We start from the raw sequence: 25,319 nt of genomic DNA, 5'->3' as shown, positions 1-25,319 counted from the left end.
TACTCTTGAAACAGCCAAGATGGAGGTCGGCTTATAAATTTCCCAAAGCTAGGTCTAACGCGGTTGAAATGCAGTGGGCCAGGGGGTGCGCTTTTGTTTCCTTGTTTAGGCTCGAGAAGAGAGGCAGAGACTGCGTGTGCACGTGCGAGTGTGAGTGTGAGTGTGAGCGCGTTGGCGTGGATGACTGGCTGGACACATCCCGCGATCGCAGCCCCGAGGGCCAGGGTCTGAGTGTGTGTTCTAACACGCCAAATCTTGAGTCACAGCCGCGGGTGACGTGGGGAGAAACTTTGCGTTGAGAAGAGGCGCCTGGTTTGATTGTGCTAAGAGGGAAGGAAGAAAGAGGCCTTGTGTATTGTGCGTGTGTGTGTGTGTGTGTGAAAGAGAGAGAGAACAGAGAGAGAGAACAGAGAGAGAGAGAGAGAGACTAGCGGCGCTCGCTGCTGGCTGCATAGCGCTGTGCGTCCTGTGCGCGCTTGCTGGATCCGGCCCTGGGTCCCACGGCCCATGAGTGTGTGCATCTACGGCGTCCTTGCGGGCGAGTATCTGAGGGGCTGGCGGTGTGCTGCGGGGTGGCGGGAGCAGGAACAGGCAGAGGGTCCTCCGGCAAAGAAATCTGGCCAAGGAACCCGCTGTTCGCCGCGCAGCTCCCAGTGACCACTAACATCCCTAAGGGACCTCCCGAGCCGGGGGTCTGCTCGGAAAACACCCTGGCCCAACTTGGTCCTCTGCGCTCTCGAAGATTACCGCATCTTTCTTCCTAGTGCAGAGAAGTGAGATTGGAAAGGGAAGGAGGGGGCGAGTACAACCCCCCCCCCCCCCCCAGTAAATAAATAAATAAACTGGCATCTCGCCGCAGCTGGTTAAGTCCAGGTTGGTAGCATTTGGATAGATTTCTCCCATTCTGTCGGTTTGGGAACCCGTCGCCTCGCCCTCATTCCCCTCTACCCGTCTTGTGGGCGTCCCTGAACTTTGGGGCGCAGCGTCTTGCGTGGCGCGGGGCTGCACCTGCCCTGGCGCTCCAGAGCTGTGGGCCCTGTGCGCTCGGCCAGGGTGACGGCGATGATGCGCGCGACTCCGGGGCGCTGGGCTAGTGTCTACGCGGCGCGGATGCCAGAAAGCCGAGGACAGCGCGGCGGGTAGGGGCGCGCGAGCCGGGTTTCAGCCCCAACCGGGACATCGGTTCCCCCTCTCGCGACTGCCTCTGAATGGAGGCGAGCCTGAGGAGGAGGAGATACGGCAATGGGGGGCAGCGATTGGTGGTTTGGGTGGAGAGGGCCGGCTGAGCCAGAGAGCTGGCGCGAGGAGGGGGCGGTGAACTTCCCGGGAGAAGGGGCTCTTTCCGCGCCAGGGTTGGCGAGAAAGCTGCCGCCGCCGAGTGCTTCGACTCCAGGCAGCGGCCGGCTCGCTCTCGGAAAGTAACGTTATTTATTTATTTGCTTGCGTTCGACCTCTTGGATTGGACCCAGTAGACACCCCCTTGGACTTTGGGAACCCGCGTCTGACCTCTCCAGCCTTTACCCTGCGCGTGCGGGCGGCTCCCGGGAATACACGCACATGCACCCCCGGGGGCCCCCTCCCCGTGCCCAGATCCGGGTAGGGGTGGGCCCTTACCCGGGCGCTAAAAAGTCCCCCAAGGCAGGAGCCAGGGAGGGGAGAGGGGCGGGGGAGGCTCCAGCGCTCTCCGCTCTGGTTTCAAAGCGCGCTCTCCCTTCCAGGTTGGGTCGGACCTGAACCCCTAAAAGCGGAACCGCCTCCCGCCCTCGCGCCAACCGCCCGCCCGGAGCTGAGTCGCCGGCGGCGGTGGCGGCGGACGGACCGGGGAGTTTCCTCTCGCCCTGGATGGAGCTGAACTTTGGGCGGCCAGAACAGCGCGACCGTCCGGGGATCACTGCATGCTGAGCTCCCTTGGCGAGACCGAGCGGCAGGCCGGGATTTTCGGGGGGGCGGGGACCAGCTGCGCGCCGGCACCATGTTCCTGGCGACCCTGTACTTCGTACTGCCGCTTCTGGGTAAGTCGAGGCCGCCGCTGGCTTTTTTACCTGCGGAGTCTTTCCGGGAGCACTAGCGGCAGCAAACCACCCCCACCCCCCAATTGTGTTGCTGGTGCGGTGGGGTGGGAGCGGGAAGTTTCGTTGCTGAACCCCCAGCAACCCCGGCTGGGGAGTGGGGCGCGGGCGGCGCGGCACTTGCCCGCAGTTTCTCTTCCTTGGTTTTTGTTTCCTACGTTTTGTATTGACCTAGCCTGCGGGCAATGAAAGGGTCTGAGCCCTCCAGCCCCGAGCCCGACGCTCCTTGCGAATCCACGGGAGCTCGCGGAGGCGCGGCGGGCAGGTTGGGTGTGGACGAGTACCCGACCAGGAGAGCAAAGTTGGAAGGGAAAAACTTTTTCCCCAATAGCATCTCAGGGCTCCCCACCGGGCGGGCCGGGGACCAGGACTCGCCCTCACCGTGGCCAGTGCCCAGCCCGCTGCTCTCGCCTTCCGAAAGCCCCTGGGCTTCAGTCGGGCCGGGCGGAGCGAATGGCTGGAACCGGGGCCGGCGGCCCTGGAGGTCGAGCGGACTCTGAGGCCGGTGGGTCCCGGGGCGGCAGGGCCGGCGCTCGCGATGGGCAGCGCTGGCTCGCGAGCAAATCCCGAGAAACCCGCAAGCTTCGGGATGGAGTAGGGGGAGACCGGTGGCAGGAGGTGCCGGGGCGGGAAGATGGACTCTGGGGCGTAGCGGGGCGGGCGTGCCGGGTTTGCCGGGAGCCCCAGAAGCAGGGTCCTGCGCGCGTCCTCCCTCCCCGCGGGCGCGCCGTGCCCCTGCCCCGCCGCACTCACGCGCCCTCCCCTCCGCCCGCAGACGTTCTCCTGTCGGCCGAGGTGAGCGGCGGGGACCGCCTGGACTGCGTGAAAGCCAGCGATCAGTGCCTGAAGGAGCAGAGCTGCAGCACCAAGTACCGCACGCTCCGGCAGTGCGTGGCGGGCAAGGAGACCAACTTCAGCTTGACCTCGGGCCTCGAGGCCAAGGACGAGTGCCGCAGCGCCATGGAGGCCCTCAAACAGAAGTCCCTTTACAACTGCCGCTGCAAGCGGGGCATGAAGAAGGAGAAGAACTGTCTGCGCATCTACTGGAGCATGTATCAGAGCCTGCAGGGTACGCGCGCCCGGCTCCTCTCCCCTCCCCCAGCCCCTGAAGGCAGGGGGCCCCTGGGCCCCGGGGTCTGGCTGACCTCATCTTCCACTCAGTTCTCCCCAGCTGCAGAATGAGGACCTTTCATGGGCCCTCAGGGACGTCGGCAGCTGGTGTTTGCTGCCTCCCTAGCAGCTCTGTCGGGGCCTGGTTGTTGGCAAACCCGTGATGGGGTGGAGGGACATCCCAGGGACCCCTGCTGACCTCTCTGAAACTTGGTCAGAACATCGGAGTTAGGAATCCATTAAAGGCCGCCTCGAGGAACCTGCGACTTCCCTCCAAGGAGGAGCACTGGCTCCACAGGATAATCGGAAAGCTTGCACTGCGTCTTCTTGCACTGCGTCTTGCTTGGAGTTTCTCTCTTCTCCCCTTTTATTCTGACACAAGATAAAGAATTCAGAATAAAAAGTCTAGTGGAATCTATTCTATCTTTACCATCCCCCCACCTCCAAACCTGATCAAAGGCAGATGTGGGGGGAAAAAAATTGTCATCTTAGATGATCTGAGTCTTGAACCAGCTAGTGTGGTTCAGCCTTGGTTCATACAGAAATGACTTAGAGAGGGACAGGTCTACTTGTTACAGTCATTCATTACAATGGCAGTTTTTTGGTCCTTGTGTGCAGGAGGTGGCTCATGTTTGTAAATCTAACACAAACATTCAGTGCCTTCATTCTCCACTGAGACTCTTGCTGAAAATCTGTGATATACAGATTTGACCTCTCAGCTGCTACTTCCTCCAGAACCTGTTAATGAAAACCTATTTCAGAGGCTGACTGTTTAATAGCCAGAGTACCTGCTTTCTGACCGCATGCCATGTTTTGGGAGCAAAAAAAAAAAAAAAAAAAACCAAAATCGGGGGAGTGGGGGCTCTTTGGGGTCACCTTTCTTCCATTGGCTCCTGAAGGCAATCTGGGCTTGTGACGTCACTGATTCCTTCCTCTTTGGTTTCCTTCCTTTGCAAAGAGTGGGAGAGTTTTCTGGCAAGATCAGCCTGGGTTGTTCTCCAATGTTTTCATGGCACTCTGGGGAGAGCAAGGACAACAGAGGCAGAGGGAATGAAAAGAAATAACCAGAGCCAAATAGATGCATTTGAAATCTTTGAAAGTTTCAGCATCTTTTTGTTACACAATCATAACACAATTAGAATTCAGATTCAGTAACAAAAACTGCCTGAAATATGCCTGTTTTCCAATCTGACCCCAGTCTTTCTGTTGTTTTTAGGAAATGATCTGCTTGAAGATTCTCCGTATGAGCCAGTAAACAGCAGATTGTCTGATATATTCCGGGTGGTCCCATTCATACCAGGTAAGCAGATTCATACTTCCACTCTGATGCCTTCGCCGGCTTGAAATCCGTTGGCTTGCGTTCCCTTTGGCTCTCAAGCAGTGTATAAGGAGATAGTTGAATGGCACAGTGTTTCTGGGAAATTAGAAACAGGATGATGATAATGAAGAGGCAGAATGCCTAGAGATGATTGTACGACTTGAAAGTAATTCTAAATGAAGTAAATGTGGTGTGGTGGTTTGAAAGAGGTTGGAGGGAAGTGACTTGGTTGAATTTCTTCCCCCCGCCCCCCGCAATAAAATATGATTGGCCAACTCTTGCAAAGGGAGTGCCACTTCTGTCTGTAGGTGGCAATCGTATTCCCTTCTTGCTGCATACTGTACACAGTGCCTCCCTGGAAATGGGATCTATTTAAATGATGCTGCTTTACTTTACAAGATGCTTGAAGATCATCTTAGATTGTTGAAGACTTGGACAGACTCACGTGTCTGCCTTTGACTGAAAAGATTAAGCTCTACTATTTGTTAACGTTTTTTTGTTTTGTTCTTAATTTTTCCCGAGCAAGTGTGTGCCTATATGAAAGAATATGTTCCTGCCCTTTCAAAAGTGGTCTCACTTCCCGTGGTTTGTTTTGTCTTTGCAAAGCTACATTTGGTTTGGAAGTGAACTTAGTTTTAGAATTAAGTTTTCCATAACATCTGCATTCAGATAGCCCCACAAATAATGAGTGAGGCAGTGATTTCCCTTAATGACATACAGATTCCAGACTGATGTTGTCTTTATTTGTTTACAATTAAGACTTTCTCAAGTATACATGGCCATCACAAATTGTATGTTTCTTGGTGATTAAACGTGGTGGTTCACACTGAATGTGATTCTATGAGATGGTGGTTTGGTCCTGGTGAGTGTCTTCTAGTGTTCTAAATGTTTTATGCTTTCCTGCAGAAAGTCATAGAACCAAGACAGTATGTAAATACTGAAATTATGTGTGAGTGTATTATACACACATTCACTCAAGACATCCATTGAGCACCTGCTGCATTCTCACCATTGGGAGTTTGGCAGTGAGCCAGATAGAAGGCATATCTGCTCCCGTGAATCTTAGAAGCAGCCAGCAACTGGCATTTATTAAGCTCTTGTTATGTGCCAGGCACTGTTTAAGATCTTTTCATCACTGGCTTATGTAGTCATCATCAAGTGTGTCTTACATATTGTTATTTCCATTTTACAGATGAGATGATTGAGGCAAGGGGAAGTTAGGAAACCAGCCCAAGATCACAGAGCTCCTAACTGGTGGAACCAGAATTTAAACTCAGATTTATTTGCAGGGTTTTGTAACATTTGTCTCTTACTGCTCAGACTGTGCTCCTCAGACCATCAGCATGAACTGATGTCACCTGGAAGTTTGTTAGAAGTATGGACTCTCAGGCTACTTCCCAGAGCTGTGGGATGAGCATTTACATTTTAGGAAGCTCCCTGGGCTGAGTGCTTTATATGCTCAAGAAACTTGAGAATCACTCTTCTCTATTATTTTTTTGGTTCAGAGAAAAAGTGTGTGTGTATGTGTGTGTGTGTTTGTGTGGCCTCTTTCTGGGATGAAATATAAGAGGACAAGTTTAGTGTCAGAGACATTCATACATGATCCTAAATAATGTTGATAGCTTATACCCCAAATCCCTATTAATGTTCTCTGTCCCTTCGGCCCAGCCAGGACAGTGGCTCAGACAGTGTATCAGGAATGTGCAGACAAGAGTGTATGACCATCAGAGTTTTTGTGTTAGCAGATCAGTAGGAACTAGGGTGGGGTACCAGAAACCTGGCTGACCTTCCTGGTACCGAGAGGGGCAGTGCCTCCTGCTGGCTGCCTGTGCCCTGGAAGCATTACTGCTCAGTCTTTGTACCAATGCCTGGAAGGATATGAACCCTTCTCCCCTGCTGGGAAAGTGAGAGTAAGGAAATAGGTAAGGAAGAAGGTTCATCTGGGTTTTAATTTCAAAACTGTTATGAACTATAGGGCTGTAATAGACTCATTTTACTCTCTCTGGGTCTCTCTTTTTTTGGTATAATGAGACCATTGAAGTAAAAATCCCCAGTCCTAACAGTCCATGATTCTGAGGGTAGATTGAGGTCATCTCCAAAATCCCCCCCTTTTCAATCCTTGCATTCTTTCTCCACTTAAAGTGACCTGGCCATTCTTGGATACCACTGGCTTGTCTGGTTTTTTTTTTTTTTTTTTGATGGGTATCAAATGCTTCTGCCTGGACTAAGTCCCACCCATTCAGTTTTTTGGATCGCTCTCTCACACAGATATGTTTTCATAACAAATATGTTGTAAGACCCAGCCTGCTGAGGACCCAGAAGTCATAACTCAGAGCCAGGAAGATCTTGTCTGGAGCTACATTTTATATCTCAAGGGCATTGGATTTAGGTTCCAGCTGTAATGAGCTTTGACCTCTACAGTGACTGTGTTCCTTAAGTGGGTATAGGAGAGCCAAATGGAGCCTCGAGAGGTTTCGAGCCATTGAATAATGCATACGATCCAGTTTGGCATTTGTAGGATGGAGAGGGACAGAGGATCGGGATGATGAATGCTGCTCTTCATGGTTTGAACCTGAGTTTCTAGAACATCTCTTCTGTTTTAAGAATGTCTCTGAGGAAACTGGGACAGCAGGGCCTTTGCCTTTTACAGATAGGGTAGCCATCAGAGTTTCCATATTTGGGTGTCTCTGCCCAAGGTGAAGAGAATGTTTATCCACATACGCTAAGGGTGAGCTGAATCCTTTCACTGAACAAGACATGTTTGACGTTCTTGCATTTCCATTTTCCTTGGACTCATCAAACCCACAGCCATCATTGGCACTGTTTACTTGATCACTAGTTAAAAGGCCATATGGAGATATTATCAGTGATGGGAACAAGGAAGGGACCAAAAATAAGGTAATGTTAAAACTGTCATCTGAAGCCTGAACTGCAGAAGGGAAATCAAGCAGGCTAGTGTGGTGAGAATTGAGGTAGGAAGTTGGAGGGATTCTTCTCCTGGAAGCACAATAGCAGAAGTGGAAGCATTGGCCTCCAAGGCACTTTGAAGGGCTCTGGGAAGCGCCCTTTCTGCGGGTGGATGCTGGTGTGGTTTTTAGGGGTCCCACCACACAGTCAAGAAAGTGAATCAGTGAAGGAAGAAGTGAGTCAGTGCAAGAGGACGTCGGAAGAGAGGCCCAAACCCAGGAAAGTGTCTTGGGAGCCGAGAGGGCAGAGCTGTGTGGGTGCTCAGAGCGTCGGAGGTTGGAGCTGTCAAGTGATAATTTCACACTGTGACTCTTAGCCATGCCTTTACTCTTTCACTTCCATTCTGCTTTGCCTTTTCCTCCTCACAAAAGTTCAAATGCAGCAAGAAATAAATAGTAATTTGAAAGGAAGAGGAGCCTTTGAGCACTGTTTTTGGACTCTCTGGAAGGGGAGCGCAAAGCAGTGAGAAATTTGAAAAGTGGAAGTGGAGTGGGTGCTGAGAAAAGCCTGGAGATGGAGGATCAGAGAGTGGATATAAGCCCCTCGAAGGCAGCAAGAGATATTTTTTAAGAAAGGGCTCCAAGGTTTAAAAGTATTGATTGGGAGGTCGGATTTTGAAGACAAGAGTCAAGAAATGTCAGACCTTCTTCAGGGGTAATCAAAGTCAATGGTATTTGCAAACAAGAGTCAAGTGGAGAGATTGTGGGACAAGACTGGTGCCAGTATTTGAACATTCTTTATCTGCTTTGGTGAAAGACAAAGTTCTAGTTCTTTGGCTTTGCAGCCATTTCCCTTCCAAACTCCCAGAGAGTGGCTTAGATTTTCAGAGGAAACCTTAGGATCTTGAGGTTGGTTCCCATGTAATTGGAAATGGCTTGCCGCAGCATCAGATGCCCCTAAGCTGTCCTGAATCTGGCTCCTTTTTGAATGATGCTGTAAATCATGAGCCAAGTTTAACATTTCTGTTTTAATGAACCATCATATTTATGTAACTATTAAATGAAAAGTTTCTTAAAATGTTTACATGTTGAAGAAGAGCCTTATAAGACCATCTGCTGTCTTGTCAAATCATGACAAGAGAGAAACGCTTGTAAGTACTAGCTGCTAGGGGTGTGTGGTGGTCCTCTCCTTTTCATTCAGCTCTCTAATCGTGTGTCCCTGTGTTGAGAACCCTTATAAGTCTTTTGTTCTCTATTCTGGTATGTATTAAACTCCTTCACGGGGCTTCCAGGCGGTGCAGTGGTAAAGAATCAACTTGGTAATGCAGAAGAAGCAAGAGATGCAGATTGGATCCCTGGGTTGGGAAGATGCCCAAGAGTAGAAAATGGCAACCGACTCCAGTATTCTTACCTGGAAAGTTCCATGGACAGAGGAGCCTGGCAGGCTGCAGTCCATGGGGTTGCAAAGAGTTGGACACGACTGAGCGACTGAACACACAGCATACGACCATCTTCCTAGGCCACCTTGGCTCTGCCCTCCCTCTAGAAGCCACTGCCCCTCTCCAGTCAAGCTCACCGAGTAGACCATTCCCAGGTATTGCATGCATGTTTGCTTTCCCGTGCCTTGACACTTGGCTTTGCCTCTGTTTGGAAGGTTTCTATTAGTTCTTCAAGACCGAGATCAGGTTTCATCTCTGAGGGCCGTGCTGGAATTCCCCCAGACAGGCACTTCCACTCAGGATTCTCTCACGCTGCAGTTCGCGCTTGCCTTTATGGTAGCTGTTAATCACAGCCTATCGAGAGGACTTATTTATGCGTCTGTCTTTCTCACTGGAAAGTCGGGGATTTGCTTGAGATGCCGGGTGTTTGCTCAGCATTGAGCATCCTTCCCGGCTGTGAGCAGGCATTAGCACAACCATATGTGCTAAGTCACTTCAGTCCTGTCCGACTCTTGCAACCCCATGGACTGTAGCCCGCCAGGCTCCTCTGTCCATGCGATTGTCCAGGCAAGAATACTGGAGTGGGTTGCCATTTCCTACTCCAGAGGATCTTCCTGACTCAGGGATTGGACTGGCGTTTCTTACACCTCCTGCATTGGCAGGCAGGTTCTTTCCCACAAGTACCACCTGGGAAGCCTTTATCAACCATAGGTGGTTGAATATCAGAGAACAGATCTAGTCCAATCCTTTGCTTTTACAAAATTGAAGTTCAGAGATGGGAAGCCATTTGGCCTGGGCCACATTACTTGAGGGTCTCCTCCAGAACCTTTTCTTGGATCTGGTCCTGCCTTAGAGCATGTCGGCATTGACCTCTTTCTGTTCTGCCTACTGTCTGAACAGACATCATCTATCTCTGGGACCTCAGCTTCCATGGACACTATGACTCAGAGCCTTCTCTCCTACTCCTCTCTAGCCTCTCCTGAGCTCTAAACCAGCATTTCCAGTTGAAACCCAGCTGAATCCATCAGGATATATATATCTCAGTTACTTCAAACTCAGTGCATCCAAAATGGATCTCATCATCTCTCCCCTTTTCTCCTCCTCTCCCTGAGTCTCTTGTCTTACGTAAAGGCATTGCCTGCCTAACTCGTAAGCTTTGGAATCATCTCCACCACCTCCCCTCCCCTCCCCTCCTCAACTCCTTGCTCTGGACCCATCACTAAGTCCTCCTGAAATTACTTGCTGTTTTTTGAATTGCCTTTCTCTCCATTCCCTTAGTCTACCTATCTTACCTTTCACTCGAGCTTTGCATTGGCCTTCTTACTGGCTCCACGCCTGTGTCTAGTTTCTCCTTGTTCAACCTGGCCACCCATTGCCAGATGTTACCTTAGCACCTTGGTGACTTCCAGGAGTGATTGGGTTTCAGTCTCCCTTGTTAGATTCTTCTATTAATCAACTTCCCATCTCACCCCAGTCGCCCGTGTCTAAAGAAACTAGGTTGACCAGCTGCTGTCCCACCAGCCCTCTGGGCAGCTTTGTGCCTCTTTCATCTTTGTATGTGCTGGTGCTGGAGAAGGGACACGTGCTCCAGAATTGCACTCACCTGGGCGGATCTCCAGCTCTGCCGCTTGTTTTGGGCAGGTCATTTGATCTCATGGTACCTCAGAATCCTTGGATATAAGATAAGATGGTGATACTACCTCCTTTACAGGTTCTTGGGAATTAAAAAGGCTATATGTAAAAAGCCTTGCCTCCTGCCTGAAATATAATTGGTCCTCAGTAAAATCTCAGTCATTTTTAATACTGTGCCAAGGCCGTGTTAGCTGTCAGCTCACTCCTGACTCCAAAAGTGGGGCTCGTTTTCGACACACCATATTCCCTGGTCAGGGCTTCCCAGGTAGCTGAGTGGTAAAGATCCTGCCTGCCAGTGCAGGAGATACCGGAGACGTAAGTTCGATCCCTGGATCGGCAGGATCCCCTTGGGGAGGAATGGCAGCCCACTCTAGCATTCTTGCCTGGATAATCCCATGGACAGAGGAGCCTGGTGGGCTTGAGTCCATGGGCTCACACAGACTAGGATGCGACTGAGTGACTGAACATGCACACGTGATTCCCTGATCATGGAACCATGATTCTATGTCTAGAAAAGCATAGCAACCCCAAGCTTTCAGAAAGGCTGCTCATCAACTGGCTTGGACAAGAAAGAAGAAATCTATCCACTATCAAAAGGGCCCTGGAGGAAAGCCCTAACTTTTAATAACCCAATTTGAGTCTTAAATCCCCCCTGGGGAGGGTCTTCCTTTTGCCTGCTCTGATCCCCCTGTTCCTCTGGGGCCGGATCCTTCCTTTGGCTCTTGCTGCAGCTGGCTGTCACCCCGGGTGGGAGCTCTTCCTGTACTTAAGGATTCTTGTGATCAGCCTACCCTTCTCAGCTTGACTGATTCCCATTCTTCTAACCTCTCCCCATAAATCTTCTCTGCAACGCCCCTCATAGCGGGAAGAATTACTGCTGCCTGAGAAGGGCATGCCTTCAACCTGGGAAAGGCTTCCATCTCCACAGGCCCTGCTAAGTACACTTCCATTTCACTTTCACAGACCGCTACTTTTGGCTTTTATTCTCTCACTCTCCGGCCCCTCAGCGATCCATGTTTATGGTACGACAGTAAGAAATTACAAACAGGTAGGAAAGGAAAGCGAATTTAAACCATTCATAGTCTCAGCTCCCAAAGATAACCGCTGTAAACATCTGATATGAGCCTTTGCAGCTTTTTTCCTATATATATGAATATATATAACTGTGTGTGTACATATATATTTATCTTTTTTTTTCTTTTTTACAAAAATGAAGTTAGTCTACACCTGCTTTCTTATTACCTGCCTCATGACCTGAGGAATCTGGGTCTTCTTACGTCACTGACCCCTTCCTAAGGGCAAGCTTTATTATTTAGATGAACTGTCAACCTTGAGAAGTTCCGTGAGTAAGGCCTCAGGTCTTTGCAGTGTCTCGATACTTCTGGCAACGGCAGGAATGTTCCAGTGCAGGCTGTGGAAGTAGAGACAGTCAGATATTTTGCATAGAATTACTGTAGGTCCCGTTACCCAAAGAGGGGAGATAAAACATCGGTGAGTGACAGGTAATTGCATGAACTGAAGATTGTTACAAGGTGCAAAATTATTTATAGCCAATATGTCTGTCCTCATTCCTTCCCCTTAGTCTTCTGAAGTATTTCTTTCTGCCACCTCTTAATTTTTCTGCTGTCGAAGCTTATTTTTTCCAAAGGATGTCCTTTTTTTGTTGTTGTTGCTATTGTCTGGAATACAGTGGAGAATCATCAAGAGACGTCATCAGGATCGTTTTATCCAAAGAGCGCTGGTCCAGGAATCGAGAGCCTGTGTTCTGCCTCCAGCAGCTAGCCAGTGACCTTGGCAAGTTTTTGCCTTTCCAGAGAGACACCTTCTCCTTTTGTAAAATGAGGGCAGCCGCTGAAGATGACCTGTAATGTCTTCCTTCTTTCTCTAAGGGCCTGACTATGGAATCTTGTGTTATTCTGTGACTTACTGTTTTTCTATCCGGCCTTTTCTTCCTACCAGAGAAAATCATCATCTCGCCATATACATTTTCATATTAATGACATTTGTAAAGCATGATTTATTCAATATGTACCTTACTTTGCACCAGAGTGTATTTAAAGCATCTCATTTGAATACATGCAAGAAGATAAAATAAGAAAGTGGAGAAAATAAAGAAGAGGGCAAAACGAGAGTAGGAAAGAGAAAAGGAAGCCAGGAGTGAAGACAAAATGCATGTCATAAGATTATATTTTAACAAATCAAATTATTGGAAGTACAGTATGAAAACAAAGGGATAAATATAATCCCTGATGGAAGATGCCATAGGACTTTTGGAGGTCATTCTAGTCCAATCCTTTTATTTTACTGATAAGAAAACTGAGAGTTCCATAAATTTCCAGGACGGTGAAACATAAATTGTCGAGGACAGTGATGACAAGTAAAATTAGGTATGTGTTTGTTTTTAAATTGATATTTGAAATTCTCCATCTCCTGGCATTTCCTCACCTCCTTTGAATTGTCCTTCACTCACTCCTCAGCCATGCACCCTTTTAGTTTGCCAGACTTTGTTCTCACAGTTAGAGCGAGAAGCACAGCCTTTGACTTCAGTTAAAGGGTTGGCTGTCCATTGTTTCGGAATTATTTCAGAACAAGGGTTAATTAATAGGTCTCTGTTTGGCAACAGAACCCAGTGGCCAGAATGTACATTTTCTTATCTTTTGACCCCCTTCAGAATTGTCTGCAATGAAAACTAAGAAATTATTTGTTGCTTGAAGCCTGCCCAGCCTTCACATTCAAAAAAAAATTAATCTTTTGTCTGGATTTTTTTTTGTTAAAGAAACTAACCACTTCCCGTAATTTAGAGACTCAACTAGCTGGGTCAGTGATGAGAACGAATGGGTAATTTGCATAAGGGGCTAATTTATTATGTCCCCTGGGCATTTCTTTCATCTCTCTTCCCATTCTAATTAATGTTCTAAGAGGGTCTATCACCATATCAGAAATTAAGGGTGAAAGCAGCCATTGTTAACCTTTATTCTTATGATTTTTTATCTTCTGTGATCTTTTAACCATTTTCTTTTCATATCCAGGGATTTACACAGATAGAGCTGGGAAGTGCAGGGAGAGGAGATTTTAGGGGTGTGCTCTTCTCTGATCTTTCTTCAAATAGTGGGTTGTTGTAAAAATAAAAATGACTCAGGGTAGCTTTCCAACCACAGAGGGATTTGTAAAACACACAGAAGGGTACAGTCATGGTGCAGAATTGTTACTGAATTTGAGCCCCTTAGAAACATCTATATAAACATGTATATACACACGCACAGATAGAGATATATTTATATATCTGCCTGTTCATGTGTATATGTGTGTATTTATAGCATATGTGAGTGTGGATGTCTGTATTATTAAACATTTCGCCTCTAAAAGATCTTCCTTGACACGTGTTTCAGTCGGTTCTGGCTGTGACAAAGACAGCTGTGTGTGAGAGAGTGTGACACAGCTGAGGAAAGGCAAGAGAACAAGCAATTTCTTCGAAAATCAATTGCAATTTACTCCCACTAAATTGGCCCACGGTCCGCCCCGTCCGAGCATTAGCATATGACAGACTTTTAATCATTTGGTCAAATGGCCTATTTCTGGTCAAACCACAGTTGCCTCTGGGGCTCTGCCCTTAGTCCTAGAGCTGTATTGTCTCTAGAGCTGCTGTCTCTTTAAAGAGGATCTAACTGTGGGGAGAGGAGTTCCTAGGGGAGGCCCCGCTGAGTGCCCTCAAGGCCATTATTTCCTTTTGATCCCCACCTATGCTAAAAGGTGAGCCTTCCTGGTGGCTCAGACAATAAAGAATCTGCCTGTAATGTGGGAGACCCAGGTTCCATCCCTGGGTCAGGAAGATCCCCTGGAGAAGGGAATGGCAACCCACTTCAGTATCCTTGCCTGGAGAATTCCTTGGACAGAGGAGCCTGGCAGCTTACCAGTCCATGGGGTCCCAACGAGTCAAACTTGACTGAGCAGTTAGCACTTAATAGTATGCGAAAAGGTAGGTATAATATTCTGATTCCTGAAAGGGAAACCTGAGATCAGAGAGGATGATTAACTTTCTCAGCACCACACCGCCATTAAGTAGAAGAGTTAAGTCTCACATCTTATTTCTGCATCTTCAAAGCCTGTGCTCTTTCTACTGTTATGTGATGAAATTTTAAGCACAGACCTGATCCTTTATTAAGGAGGAACCTACGTAGTTCCTGCTGTCTTCCCTTAATTCCCAGTTTCCTTTCCTCTGTCTTCTACCTTAAAGCACTATTTGACAAAAGGCCTTTAAAGTTGAAATATAAACCAATATCTATTATTTTAGTACTTAGCCCTGCATTCCGATGGGTTCTTAATTGACAAGTAAAATCCAGAACACGCGTGCTATTAAAACCATTCCTGCGGAACTGCAGAAATATTAACCAAAGAAGCAATTTCTGGTTTGTATCTTTTTTTTTTCATTTCAGTGTGAGATGGAAGGATTCTAAAGTAGAGCAGAATGCCTAGAGCCATTTTTTTTTGTCATGTTGTTGTATAAATAGCATTACACAGTGGTAAAGAAAGGAGTACATACTTTAGTCCCACTTTAAGGTGACCTAATAGGCTATTCATTTGTCTTCCATCATACTGGTACCACTTCCCTTGATGTCCCTCTGATGGTGTAAGAAGCACCATGCCAACTGTTATTCCTGTTGCCCTGTGTACATTATTGTTTTGTGTATAGTTAATAGTGTATGAAAATAAGTATTGATTGCATTCTTTGTAGAAATAGGCCAGCAGGTTTCCTAAAGCCCATGTTTATGAAATGTTTCATTGATCCCTGTTAGTATGAGTTTCAAATAAACTCTTGATGAAGAAGATACCAGGAGATCAGAGAATTATGGAGAGTTCTTGATGGAACTATTATATTTTCATATGTTTAGGAATGGCAAGTGGGATTTGAATGGGAGGAGTGACCAGGTGAACTCTAAACATACTCCTGATGGAAATGGTTACCCTCCCCAGGAGACCTTAAGAAAAATAAAAATAATAATTAGCAACAGCTGTGAGAGGCAGTGAGCTAGGTGTTTTACACACAATAGCTTGTATTAACCTTGTTTAGTAGAAGGTGCTCTTAGCCCCACTTCCTGGCTGAGAAGACTGAGACCCAAGTAAGGAACTGGCCCGAGGGCACATGCCTAGGAATGGGTGGAGCTGCATTTTCACCCAGGAGGCCTGCTCCAGAACCCATGCTGTAGTGTCTGTCTGCATCCATGTAACAGGAGAGATAGTCCCTGAAAGTCAAGAGCACAAACTGCATGAAGTCATAGACATTTTGTGCTGAGTTATATATATGTGTGTATGTGTATGATCGGAGAAGGCAGTGGCACCCCACGCCAGTACTCTTGCCTGGAAAATCCCACCGGCGGAGGAGCCTGGTGGGCTGCAGTCCATGGGGTCGCTAAGAGTTGGACACAACTGAGCAACTTCACTTGCACTTTTCACTTTCATGCATTGGAGAAGGAAATGGCAACCTACTTCAGTGTTCTTGCCTGGAGAATCCCAGGGATGGGGGATCCTGGTGGGCTGCTGTCTATAGGGTTGCACAGAGTCGGACACGACTGAAACGACTTAGCAGCAGCAGCAGCATGTGTATGATATACACAGGTAATATATATTATATATAAAATAAGTACACTATAACGAAGAGAAGAATTGGTTGGTTTCTGTGATCTCTGTTGACTTTCAGTATTTTGGTGTGATAGAGTGGCATTTCTGTCAAATTCATTCATCACATACTTATTGAGAATGTATGACGAGCCTACTGAGAGGCCTAGGTGATTCAGACCCTACTGTTGCCTTTTAAGATTTCTTTTTTCTTGTTTTAGGGATGGGAATAAAACAAAACAAAATAGGTTATAGGTATATAACAAAACAAAAAAAAATAGGTTTTATGGATAGGTATAAAAAAAGCAGATTATGTTGCAAAATGGTAGGCAAATGAGTAGAACTCCGTACAGGCTCAGATGTAGCCCTAAGGAGAGAGTATTTGACTAGATGGAGAAAAGGCTTCTGAAGGGGACTTTGAGCTGGGTTTTGAGGAGAGGATAGAAGTTTCCTACCTAGAGGTGGTGTAGGGGGAGCATTCCAGGCAGGGGCAACAGCGTGGGCAAAGATGCTGAGTGTCCAGGTTGCAGTTACAAGCTGCTGGAGACGTCAGTATGAGCAGTGGTGGAAGACAAGCTGGGCAGAGATGTGGGTTTTTCACTCTCAGAGGCTTGGCCTTTGTCTCAGCAGAACCAGGGAAGGATGACGGCTCGTGTATCTTAGCACAATCGGGATTTTTAGGTTGAATCGTATGAAATTGCCATTTTTGCAGGTCAGCATGGTAGAATAGCACACATTTCATATGGCTCAACCTAATATAGTTTTGTGTCATAAAAGCACGTAGGGTTCTGGATGCTCCCAGACTGGAGAATGACATAGGGTTAGGGTTTGTAACTCCTCATCTCAGAAAGTACCTGTTTATCTCAGCTCCTGATGGACACAGAGCAAGTGTAGGTCAAGTTTAAGCTTCTCTCTTTCAGACCTTCTCCCTGGGGGGAGAAGATGCCAAAGGTACCCATTGCACACAGCTCCCCATTTAGGTGCTCAGGGCGGGCAGAAGAGCTGGAGTCAGTGAGGCCGCCTGGACCTCACAGGGTGGGCTCGGAAAGGGAGTGGGGCGCCTGGAGAGCAGGTCACAGCGGGACTGAGTGCAGGAAGCAGGGTGGTCTGGGGCCAGGTTATGAAAAGTCTTCATGCTGCTATAGGAGACATATTGACTTGTAGCAGGAGAAAGGGTGTCCTGGAAAATTGTTCAGTGGAGCCCCTTAGCCACTGAGTGATCTGGCTGGTGAAAAGGGTTAGCCTGGAGGTCACTGGGATTGTGGACAGTTTTGGATCCCCCAGAGGAATGGCTCCCCACCTGCCTTCTTTTTTTTTCCCCCAAGATTAAATGTATCTATTTTTGGCTATGCTGGATCTTCATTGCTGCACGTGGGCTGTTGCAGAGAGCGGGGGCTACTCTCTGCGGTGCATGGGCTTCTCATTGTGGTGTCTTCCCTTGATGTGGAGCACAGGCTCAGTAGTTGTGGCACATGGGCTTTGTTGCTCTGAGGCATGTGGGGTCTTCCTGGAGCAGGGATCGAACCTGTGTCCCCTGAATTGGCAGTGGATTCTCTACCTCTCAACCACTCCAAGCTTCCCTCTTAGCTCAGTCGGTAAAGAATCTGCCTGCAATGCAGGAGACCTGGGTTCAGTTCCTGGGTTGGGAAGATCTCCTGGAGAAGGAAATGGCAACCCACTCCAGTATTCTTGCCTGGAGAACCCCATGGACAGAGGAGCCTGGCAGGCTTTGTAGTCCATAGGATCGCAAGGGTTGGACACGACTTAGTGACCAAACCACCACCATCTCAACCATTCCAATGCTTGCCGTCTACCTTCTGCAGTGCCTAAATCCAACCCCAGTGCTGTCCTCCAGCCTGGAATCAGGATGGGCTTCTGCTTTTTGACTTGGGGACAGTGGTCAGTCATGGGTCAGGTTTGATCTCCAGGCCAGAGTTGTCCTCCTGGCTGGGAGAGATGGCCCTGCTCACCTTGTCTGTGTCCACCTGTTGGGAGGACTTGAGGTATGGGCTTGTTTCTGCATTTCTTTTCTAGATACTCTTTAATCCTTCTGGCTCCCTAGTCCTGGGTCTCACTTGGCATTTTTCTGCGCCACATTCTTGACTTGCTTCAGAACGTTTTGCAAGAGTCTGTCTGAATAAAAACTCAAAGATTCTAAATGCAGGGAGTTGTCTTAATTGAAAGAGATGCCCGCTAACCCCAGGGCAAGCCCAGTGAGAGAAGGATGAGGAAGGAGGGCCTTTGGGATTGCAGCCAGTAATTGCTGAAGCTCACGGAGTGGTTCCTAAGAAGAAACCAAACCCTCTCTGTCGTTTTTTGAGCCCAGAGTGTGTTTATGATGGTGTTTTAATGATACCGCTGGGGTGGGAGCAGGAAGAGGTTGTACTTTGCCCTTTATGGCTGCTGCTGATCTCCTGTAAGAACGCACCCAGAGCCAGGGACCTTTTTGCTCAAGAGCCACTGGGCAGACCATCTGTATTCATTCCGGAGATTGGGGTGGGGCTGGGGAGGGGCAGGGGAATGAGGTCCCAGTGATCCTAGGAAATTATGGAATGCAGAATAGCAGTGGTAAAGAGCAAAGTCTTGGGGTTAAACACACCCAGATTTGAGTTCCACATGCCAGCACTTACTAGCTGTGGGACCCAGGGTTAATAGAGACTCGGCCTATAAGTGGGGATAATAATAGTATCCAATTCATAAAGTTATTGGCGGTAACACTTAGGATGAGCACTGAGAAGTGCTTGGGAAATGGTAGGTGAATGACTGCCAGGAGCTTCCTTTTATATGTGCCCTAACTTCCTGCCTTCTCCCTCCTCTCCCAATTTATTGGCATGAAACAGCAATAGTAGATTATCTGAGTGGATGTAGATTTCTTTTCTGCTCTGAAAGGAAAAAAAAAAGACACCAATAGCTATACGGGAAATGATGATCACCAATTCAGTTGAGTCCAAAACATCAATTATCTTCAGTAAAAATAATAGTAGTTGCATTCTCTGAGAACCTCCTGTGTGCCTGGCACTGGGCTAGTTGCTGGGGGGATGGTGGAACCAGGAAGAGGATGCAGGGCACAGGGATTGGCAGGCAGGGAGCGGGAAGGAAGAGCCACAAAGGGAAGTAGGATGCATTAGAGAGAGGAAAGCTTTGGGAGACAGAGGTGGAGTCCAGGTGAGCCAGGGTGCGCTGGTAGAAAGGGAAAGGAAACCCAGCAGAGAAATTAACATAAGATAGGCTAGCCCTGTGTTCAGCAGCTGTGAGCATGCTGCAAACCTAGTGTGTCTTTTTCTTGATTATTCTCAAGAATGTTTTAAAAAATGTGATGTTTGCAAACAAAGCAGAAACAGTCGAAGCATTGTTTTCTATTAGCAGTATAAGGTTCACTGGCTATGGCTGTTTTTTCATCCTTGTCTTCCAAATTGTAATTTTAAAAGATGAGGCATTTCATATTCAAGAGTTTCCTTTGTCTGAAATAAATTATTCATTTCTACCCACTTTTAGAAACAATGAACATAATACTTAATGCATCACAATTAAGCGGGTGTAGCTTCGTATAAAATTATGTTCTGTGCATCTTGGTGGCAAACAGAGCAGCGTATCCTATATCTTGTCGACATTTGTTCCTCATAAGCAAAACATAAAGAAGGAGAGACTCTGAAATGTGTTTTCTTTCCCCTCCCGATGGAGGAGGGGTAACTTTAGACCCGACCAGTCTTGTTTTTGACATTGCACAGCTGCTGGGGGCTGTGTCACTGCAGAGAAAGTGAAGTTACTGCCTCTATATTGTGCGCGGGGTCAGGTGAGGGTCAGGATTCTTGAGCACTGCCCATTCATCTCAGCCCCCTTTGTCTGGGTTTGCGATCCCTCTAGAATCCTCTCTGAGAAGAGTATTGCCTGGAAATGACTTCCTTCTGGATTTAGTGGCAACTGCTTCCTGAATGCTGGCCGGTTGGTCACACAATGCACTGTTTCTGAGCCTCTGGCATTTTGAAGTACCTTTTTCTTTGTGTATGTGACAAGATTCTACCTTAGGGAACTAGGCATTGCCAGCAAGGATTGAGATGTCCATCGAAAGCCTGTTCAGTCTTGAAGGGGATGGTCCCCAGGAACTCAAGTCCCAGCTGAGAGGTCAGAGTCAAAGCCGGCTATGATTGCCAGAGAGCAATTGTGAAGAACATCACTTGTGAAATGCCTGCTGGCTTCCCAGCAGTAGGATACCAGATGCCTCCTTAGATTATTTCATTTCATCCTGAGTGTTGGCCTGGGGTGGGGTGGAAACATTATTTCCATCTTATGTAAGAAGAAACCCAAACTCAGAAAAGTCAAGTGACATGCCGAAGGCCACACAGCTAGTTTTTGGAAGATCTTGAATTCATGCCAAATTTGTCCAGCTCCTAAGATCTGGGTTCTGATAAGCTCTTCTGCTTGTTGCTTTTTTTAATTGTTAGGTCAGAAACAAAAGCAACCAAATGCAAGATGGGTTCTCAGTTAACTCTGGTCTCAGCACTATTCGAATAGAAACAATAGTATCTTTCTAATTTTAAAGAGGGTTGAAAGGTAGCTAGTAGAGCTTCCCAGGTGGCTCAGCGGTAAAGATTCTGCCTGCAATGCAGGAGCTACAGGAGATGTGGGTTTGATCCCTGGGTGGGGAAGATCCCCTGGAGGAGGGCAGGGCAACCCACTCCAGGATTCTTGGCTAGAGAATCCCATGGACAGAGGAGCCTGGAGGATCACAGTCCATGGGATTGCAAAGAGTTGGACACAACTGAAGTGACTTAGTTCACACCCATGCACAACTTAGTGACTGAGCAACAGCAACCAGGAAGATGCCCTGGACTTGGCCAAAGGTTTTCCCAGATACTTCCCTGCCCTTGAATTCTGGTATAGTGTGTTGAGTACCTGCCTTGGCTGGACTGACTGTGTCTGGCCTGTGGGTGTTCTCAGGGTCTCTGCTTCCACCTCCGTGCTGATGCAGCTCCTCTGGACTTTATTCTGAGTCCCTTGCTCTGACCAGTATCTCCCTTGGAGTCTTCGTACTCAGTTCGAGGAGCCCTCTCTGAGTCTCTTTGAGCTAAGTCAATCCAACTTCATGCTGGGTGGTGCCGCCAAATATTGGAGTTATTCCGGTCGTAACTCAGATGTGCTCCATGTTAAATTCGCCTCTCTTAAACCAGGGGGAACCAGGAAGAGGCTTATTTAGAACCTTTAGGGAGATACTTTCATAGGTTGGGGAGAGCAGTGCCCAAGTGGAAAGAATGTGGATTTGGAGTCAGACCTGGGTTTGCATCCTGACTTCATCATCTCATAACTTTGGCAAGTTATTTACCTGCATTAAGCCTCCATTTCTCACTTTTTCCAGTGTGGATAATATCTACGCTGCAGGGTCATTGTGAGAACTGAGTTGTGAGACATTGTGTTTAAGTAGAAATGATAGAGGGCTTCCCTGGTGGCACTAGTGGTAAAGAACCCACCTGCCAATGCAGGAGACACAGGAGATGCAGGTTCGATCCCTGGGTTGGGAAGATCCCTTGGAGAAGGAAACGGCAACCCACTCCAATATTCTTGCCTAGAAAACCCCATGGACAGAGGAGCCTGGCAAGTTACAGTCCATAGGGTCGCAGAGGGTCAGACATGTCTAAAACAACTTAGCACATGCACGCAGAAATGATAGAAATTCTTACTTAAAAAAAAATCATGATTCTTACTAAAAAAAATGAGAACTTACTCCTCAGCCTCAAGACATTGCACTGCACCCAGGGAGAGGGTGACAGTCCTGTGCCCAGCCTTCTGGATTTCCCTCAGACCAGGTGACTGCTTTCTGCGGACCTCCTGGTATATCTGCAGTTGCCACCTTGAGCTGCACGGTGACCAGTGGCCTGGTTCAGCTCATGAAGCCAAGCTGCACTGGCTGTTTCTGTTTTCTTGCTGTTATCTGATATCCTGCCTTACAGCTCCTTGATTTCCCCAAACATTCTGCAGCCTGGTGGAGTAGGGTCGGTCCTGGACTTGTTCCTCTGTGCCCTTGCCCTTAATTAAGAGAAAGTGCAGCACACACTGGTAGACCTTCCAGAAAGTGCTCTTACGCCGATCCTGTGGCTGCTACTGTCGGGGTGCACCTTGGAGAGTGCTTCGTGGGTTCACATGCCTGGTGAGGATGCTGAGTTGAATGTAGAATTTTCCTATCAGGAGCAAAACCAAAGAGCTTTTTAGATAAGCGCTCTGACGTGGGCCAGAAACGCCGGGCAAATATTTACCCTACATGTAAAACACTCACTAAGTTAAATGTTATTTAGAAGCCCTAAAATAGAAAAATTTACACTCAGGGTTTTATATCTGATGATTGAAAAAAAAAAAAAAAAAAAGTCGATTGCTGTTTCCCCTTTCCTCTGAGCTGCTTTTTGTAACGTGGAATGACAGCAGAGCAGTACCCTCCTGGCCTGCCCATTCTGGAACTTTCCCTCTCAGTCCACCTTTATCCCATGCCCCTTTTAGACGTGTACCCTTCCCTCCCACTCCCATCCCCAGTGACTCTGCTCTTCTGCTCTGGATGCCCTGAGTTTGGACCTGGCACCACCTCATCTGTCCCTCCTTGTGGATCTCCACATGCCAACTGTGGGATGCTGGCTTTGGCAGACTTCCCTCCCCACTGGTTTCCAGCTTCTGTTGACTGGGTTGTTTAAACTCCAAGAAGACCGGCACTGGGGGCCTTGAGAAGGTCTATGCTGCTGTCGCACACCTGGGTTTGAGACTGAGCATCCCATTAAAAGAGTTACTTTCCTTTGCTAGGCCCTTCTGTTCCTCTCTGGCAAAGCAGTGAGAGGGCTGTGCTGGTGGTTCTGACCTGGCATCATAGAGCATTACGTACCATCATCATCCTATGGGGGAGGTTTATGATATCCTGATGGCTCTCCCCACCCCACCCCAGGTGTGCTGTCTTGGCTGAAAATTGTTGGGCTACAACTCCATGATTTCCATGGGAACTTGTCGGTTTTGACCTGCCTTGTGGTCTTTGATGCTTTGTCAGGTATCTTAGGATGACTTCTTCCTTCCATTCATCAACCAGTTTTTACCGAGTCAATTGTCTGTGGGCTGGACACAGAGCTAGGTCCTGAGGACACAGCATGGGTGAGACAGATGGGGCTCTGAACTCAGGAAGCTTATGGTCTAGTGGAGGAGGCATAATGAGTTCAAAGAAGTTAGTGGTTTTTGATAACAGTAAGTAATGTGAAGACGATAGACCAATATGACAGCAAATAGAGGGGAGAGGGTAACCCCACCGCACCAGGACAACAGGAGGGCCTCCCTGAGCAAGTGACTTTGCTCGGAGCCCTAAATGACAAAGAACTACCCATCCTCAGCACTGATCGGAGTGCATTTAGCAGAGTGCAGAGGCCCCCGGGTGCCCTCTCCGTGAACAGGGAGGCCAGTGTGGTGGGAGACTTGTACCGTTTTGCCGGTGATGGTCTCTTGCTGCTGCCCTGGGCAGGGGGCCAGTGATGGGGGCAAGGCTGACACTGGGGGTCAGAAGGGAACCACGGTAGAGGTGGGGGTGCAGGGAGCACTAGGAGGCTTTGGAGCCATGGTTCCTGCTTTGGGGAGGCACATTCATGCACCTTACACGAGAAAGGTTCCATGTCTCCGTTAACTGCTCTAGAATTCTGAGGTATGAGCAGAGCAGCTGCTGGGGTTGGACCTGGAGGCTTTGTGTTTGAGTGTTTCTGACTTTGCTCTGTTGCCCTCCTGATACATGTTTTGAAAATATAATTCTCAAATGAGAGTTCTCTTTCGAGTCTGGATTTATGGTTTCCATTGATTAGCCTCTTTTTTAAAGACAATGAAATGGAAGTTAATTGTAGACCATTGAGGATGAAAGAGTCTTTTCTGATCCCCAAGTCCAGGCCTTTGGCTGATGAATGGATGACTGGACTGGAGACTAGAATGGTTGAGGGGCTTGCTAAGGGGGCAGACTGATCCTGGGGCCCAGTCCCACATTCATGCCTCTCCCAGCTGATATATGCAGTGTGTCCGAGTAAGTCATGCCTGAGGATGGGGAAGTTGAAGGCATGATGACTCTGTTCCGGCGGGCATCTGACTTTCCTTGGAAGAAGAATTTTTAAATAACTGAGTCCCTGTCTGCTTTGTCTTGTCCCTCATCTTGCCTTGTTCTCTTCCAGGGAGGGTGATAGATTCTTAAGCCACTCTGCTTTTTTGCCTGTCCCTCAAACACATTGAGTTTGTTCTGTCTCAGAGCCTTTGCTCTGGCTTCCCCTGTTTGTCTGGAGTGTTCTTCTGCGTTATCTTCCTTTGGCTGATTCCTCGTCATTTTCAACTCAGAGGGCTTCCATAACCACCTAGATAAGTAATTCGCTTCCCCCTCCTTCCTTATTCCATCTCCTTATTTCATTATCTTCACAGGTTTTACCACTGTCCAAAACTTTGTGGCTGATTTTCTTGTTTGCCTATTTCTCTCACTTGAATGTTAAGTTGCATAAAAGCAAAGACCCCGTCTGGCTTGTCCTTTTCTCTCTCTTCAATCCAAGGAAGCCACATTTAGGCACCTAGCAAAAATTTGTCGAATGAATAAATGGGTGAATGGATGTACAGCGAGCTAGGGCCAGGTAGGTGAAGACAAATTATTCAGTACTTCTTCCATGCCTAGCACTTGGGTGGAACAGAAGTGTACAAAAACTAGGCTGGGAACTTTAACAGTTTTGTTAAAGAAGTACATCTATTGGATTCTTTGTCTTATAAATGGTGGAAAACTCACCCCTAAGAGGCTTGAATGCTGAATTACTACCTTTTAGATTATGCAAAATATCCAGAGATTAAGTGGGTTTATGTTATGTATGGATATGAGAGTTGGACTGTAAAGAAAGCTGAGCACCAAAGAATTGATGCTTTTGAACTGTGGTGTTGGAGAAGACTATTGAGAGTCCCTTGGACTGTGAGGAGATCCAACCAGTCCATCCTAAAGGAGATCAGTCCTGAATATTCTTTGGAAGGACTGATGCTGAAGCTGAAACGCCAATACTTTGGCCACCTGATGTGAATGAAGAACTGACTCATGTGAAAAGACCCTGATGCTGGGAAAGATTGAAGGTAGGAGGAGAAGGGGACGACAGAGGATGAGATGGTTGGGTGGTATCACCGACTCGATGGACATGAGTTTGAGTAAGCTCCAGGAATTGGTGATGAACAGGGAGGCCTGGTCTGCTGCAGTCCATGGGGTCGCAAAGAG

The 25,319-nt window shown here is 47.8% G+C and overlaps 1 protein-coding gene across 4 annotated transcripts in view; it reads left to right on the top strand.

Annotated features, from left to right (window-relative positions):
* The first annotated feature begins 993 nt into the window (after window positions 1–993).
* GFRA1 (GDNF family receptor alpha 1) overlaps window positions 994–25,319 on the top strand; it is a 231,454-nt gene continuing 207,128 nt past the window's right edge. For 2 of the 4 annotated variants that reach the window (XM_019953075.2, XM_070780903.1), the window contains exons 1-4: window positions 1,296–1,418; window positions 1,719–2,012; window positions 2,845–3,138; window positions 4,396–4,479. In XM_019953075.2, coding sequence (XP_019808634.1) covers window positions 1,973–2,012; window positions 2,845–3,138; window positions 4,396–4,479 — 418 coding nt within the window. In that variant the 5' untranslated portion in view covers window positions 1,296–1,418; window positions 1,719–1,972. Of the gene's footprint in view, window positions 1,140–1,295; window positions 1,419–1,448; window positions 1,597–1,718; window positions 2,013–2,844; window positions 3,139–4,395; window positions 4,480–25,319 lie in introns of those variants that run through there. The other 2 variants (XM_070780905.1, XM_070780904.1) reach the window with 2 other exon arrangements.

Source organism: Bos indicus, chromosome 26, assembly GCF_029378745.1.
Source record: "Bos indicus isolate NIAB-ARS_2022 breed Sahiwal x Tharparkar chromosome 26, NIAB-ARS_B.indTharparkar_mat_pri_1.0, whole genome shotgun sequence".
Lineage (NCBI taxonomy): Eukaryota > Metazoa > Chordata > Mammalia > Artiodactyla > Bovidae > Bos > Bos indicus.
This window is presented reverse-complemented; position numbering and strand designations above follow the sequence as displayed.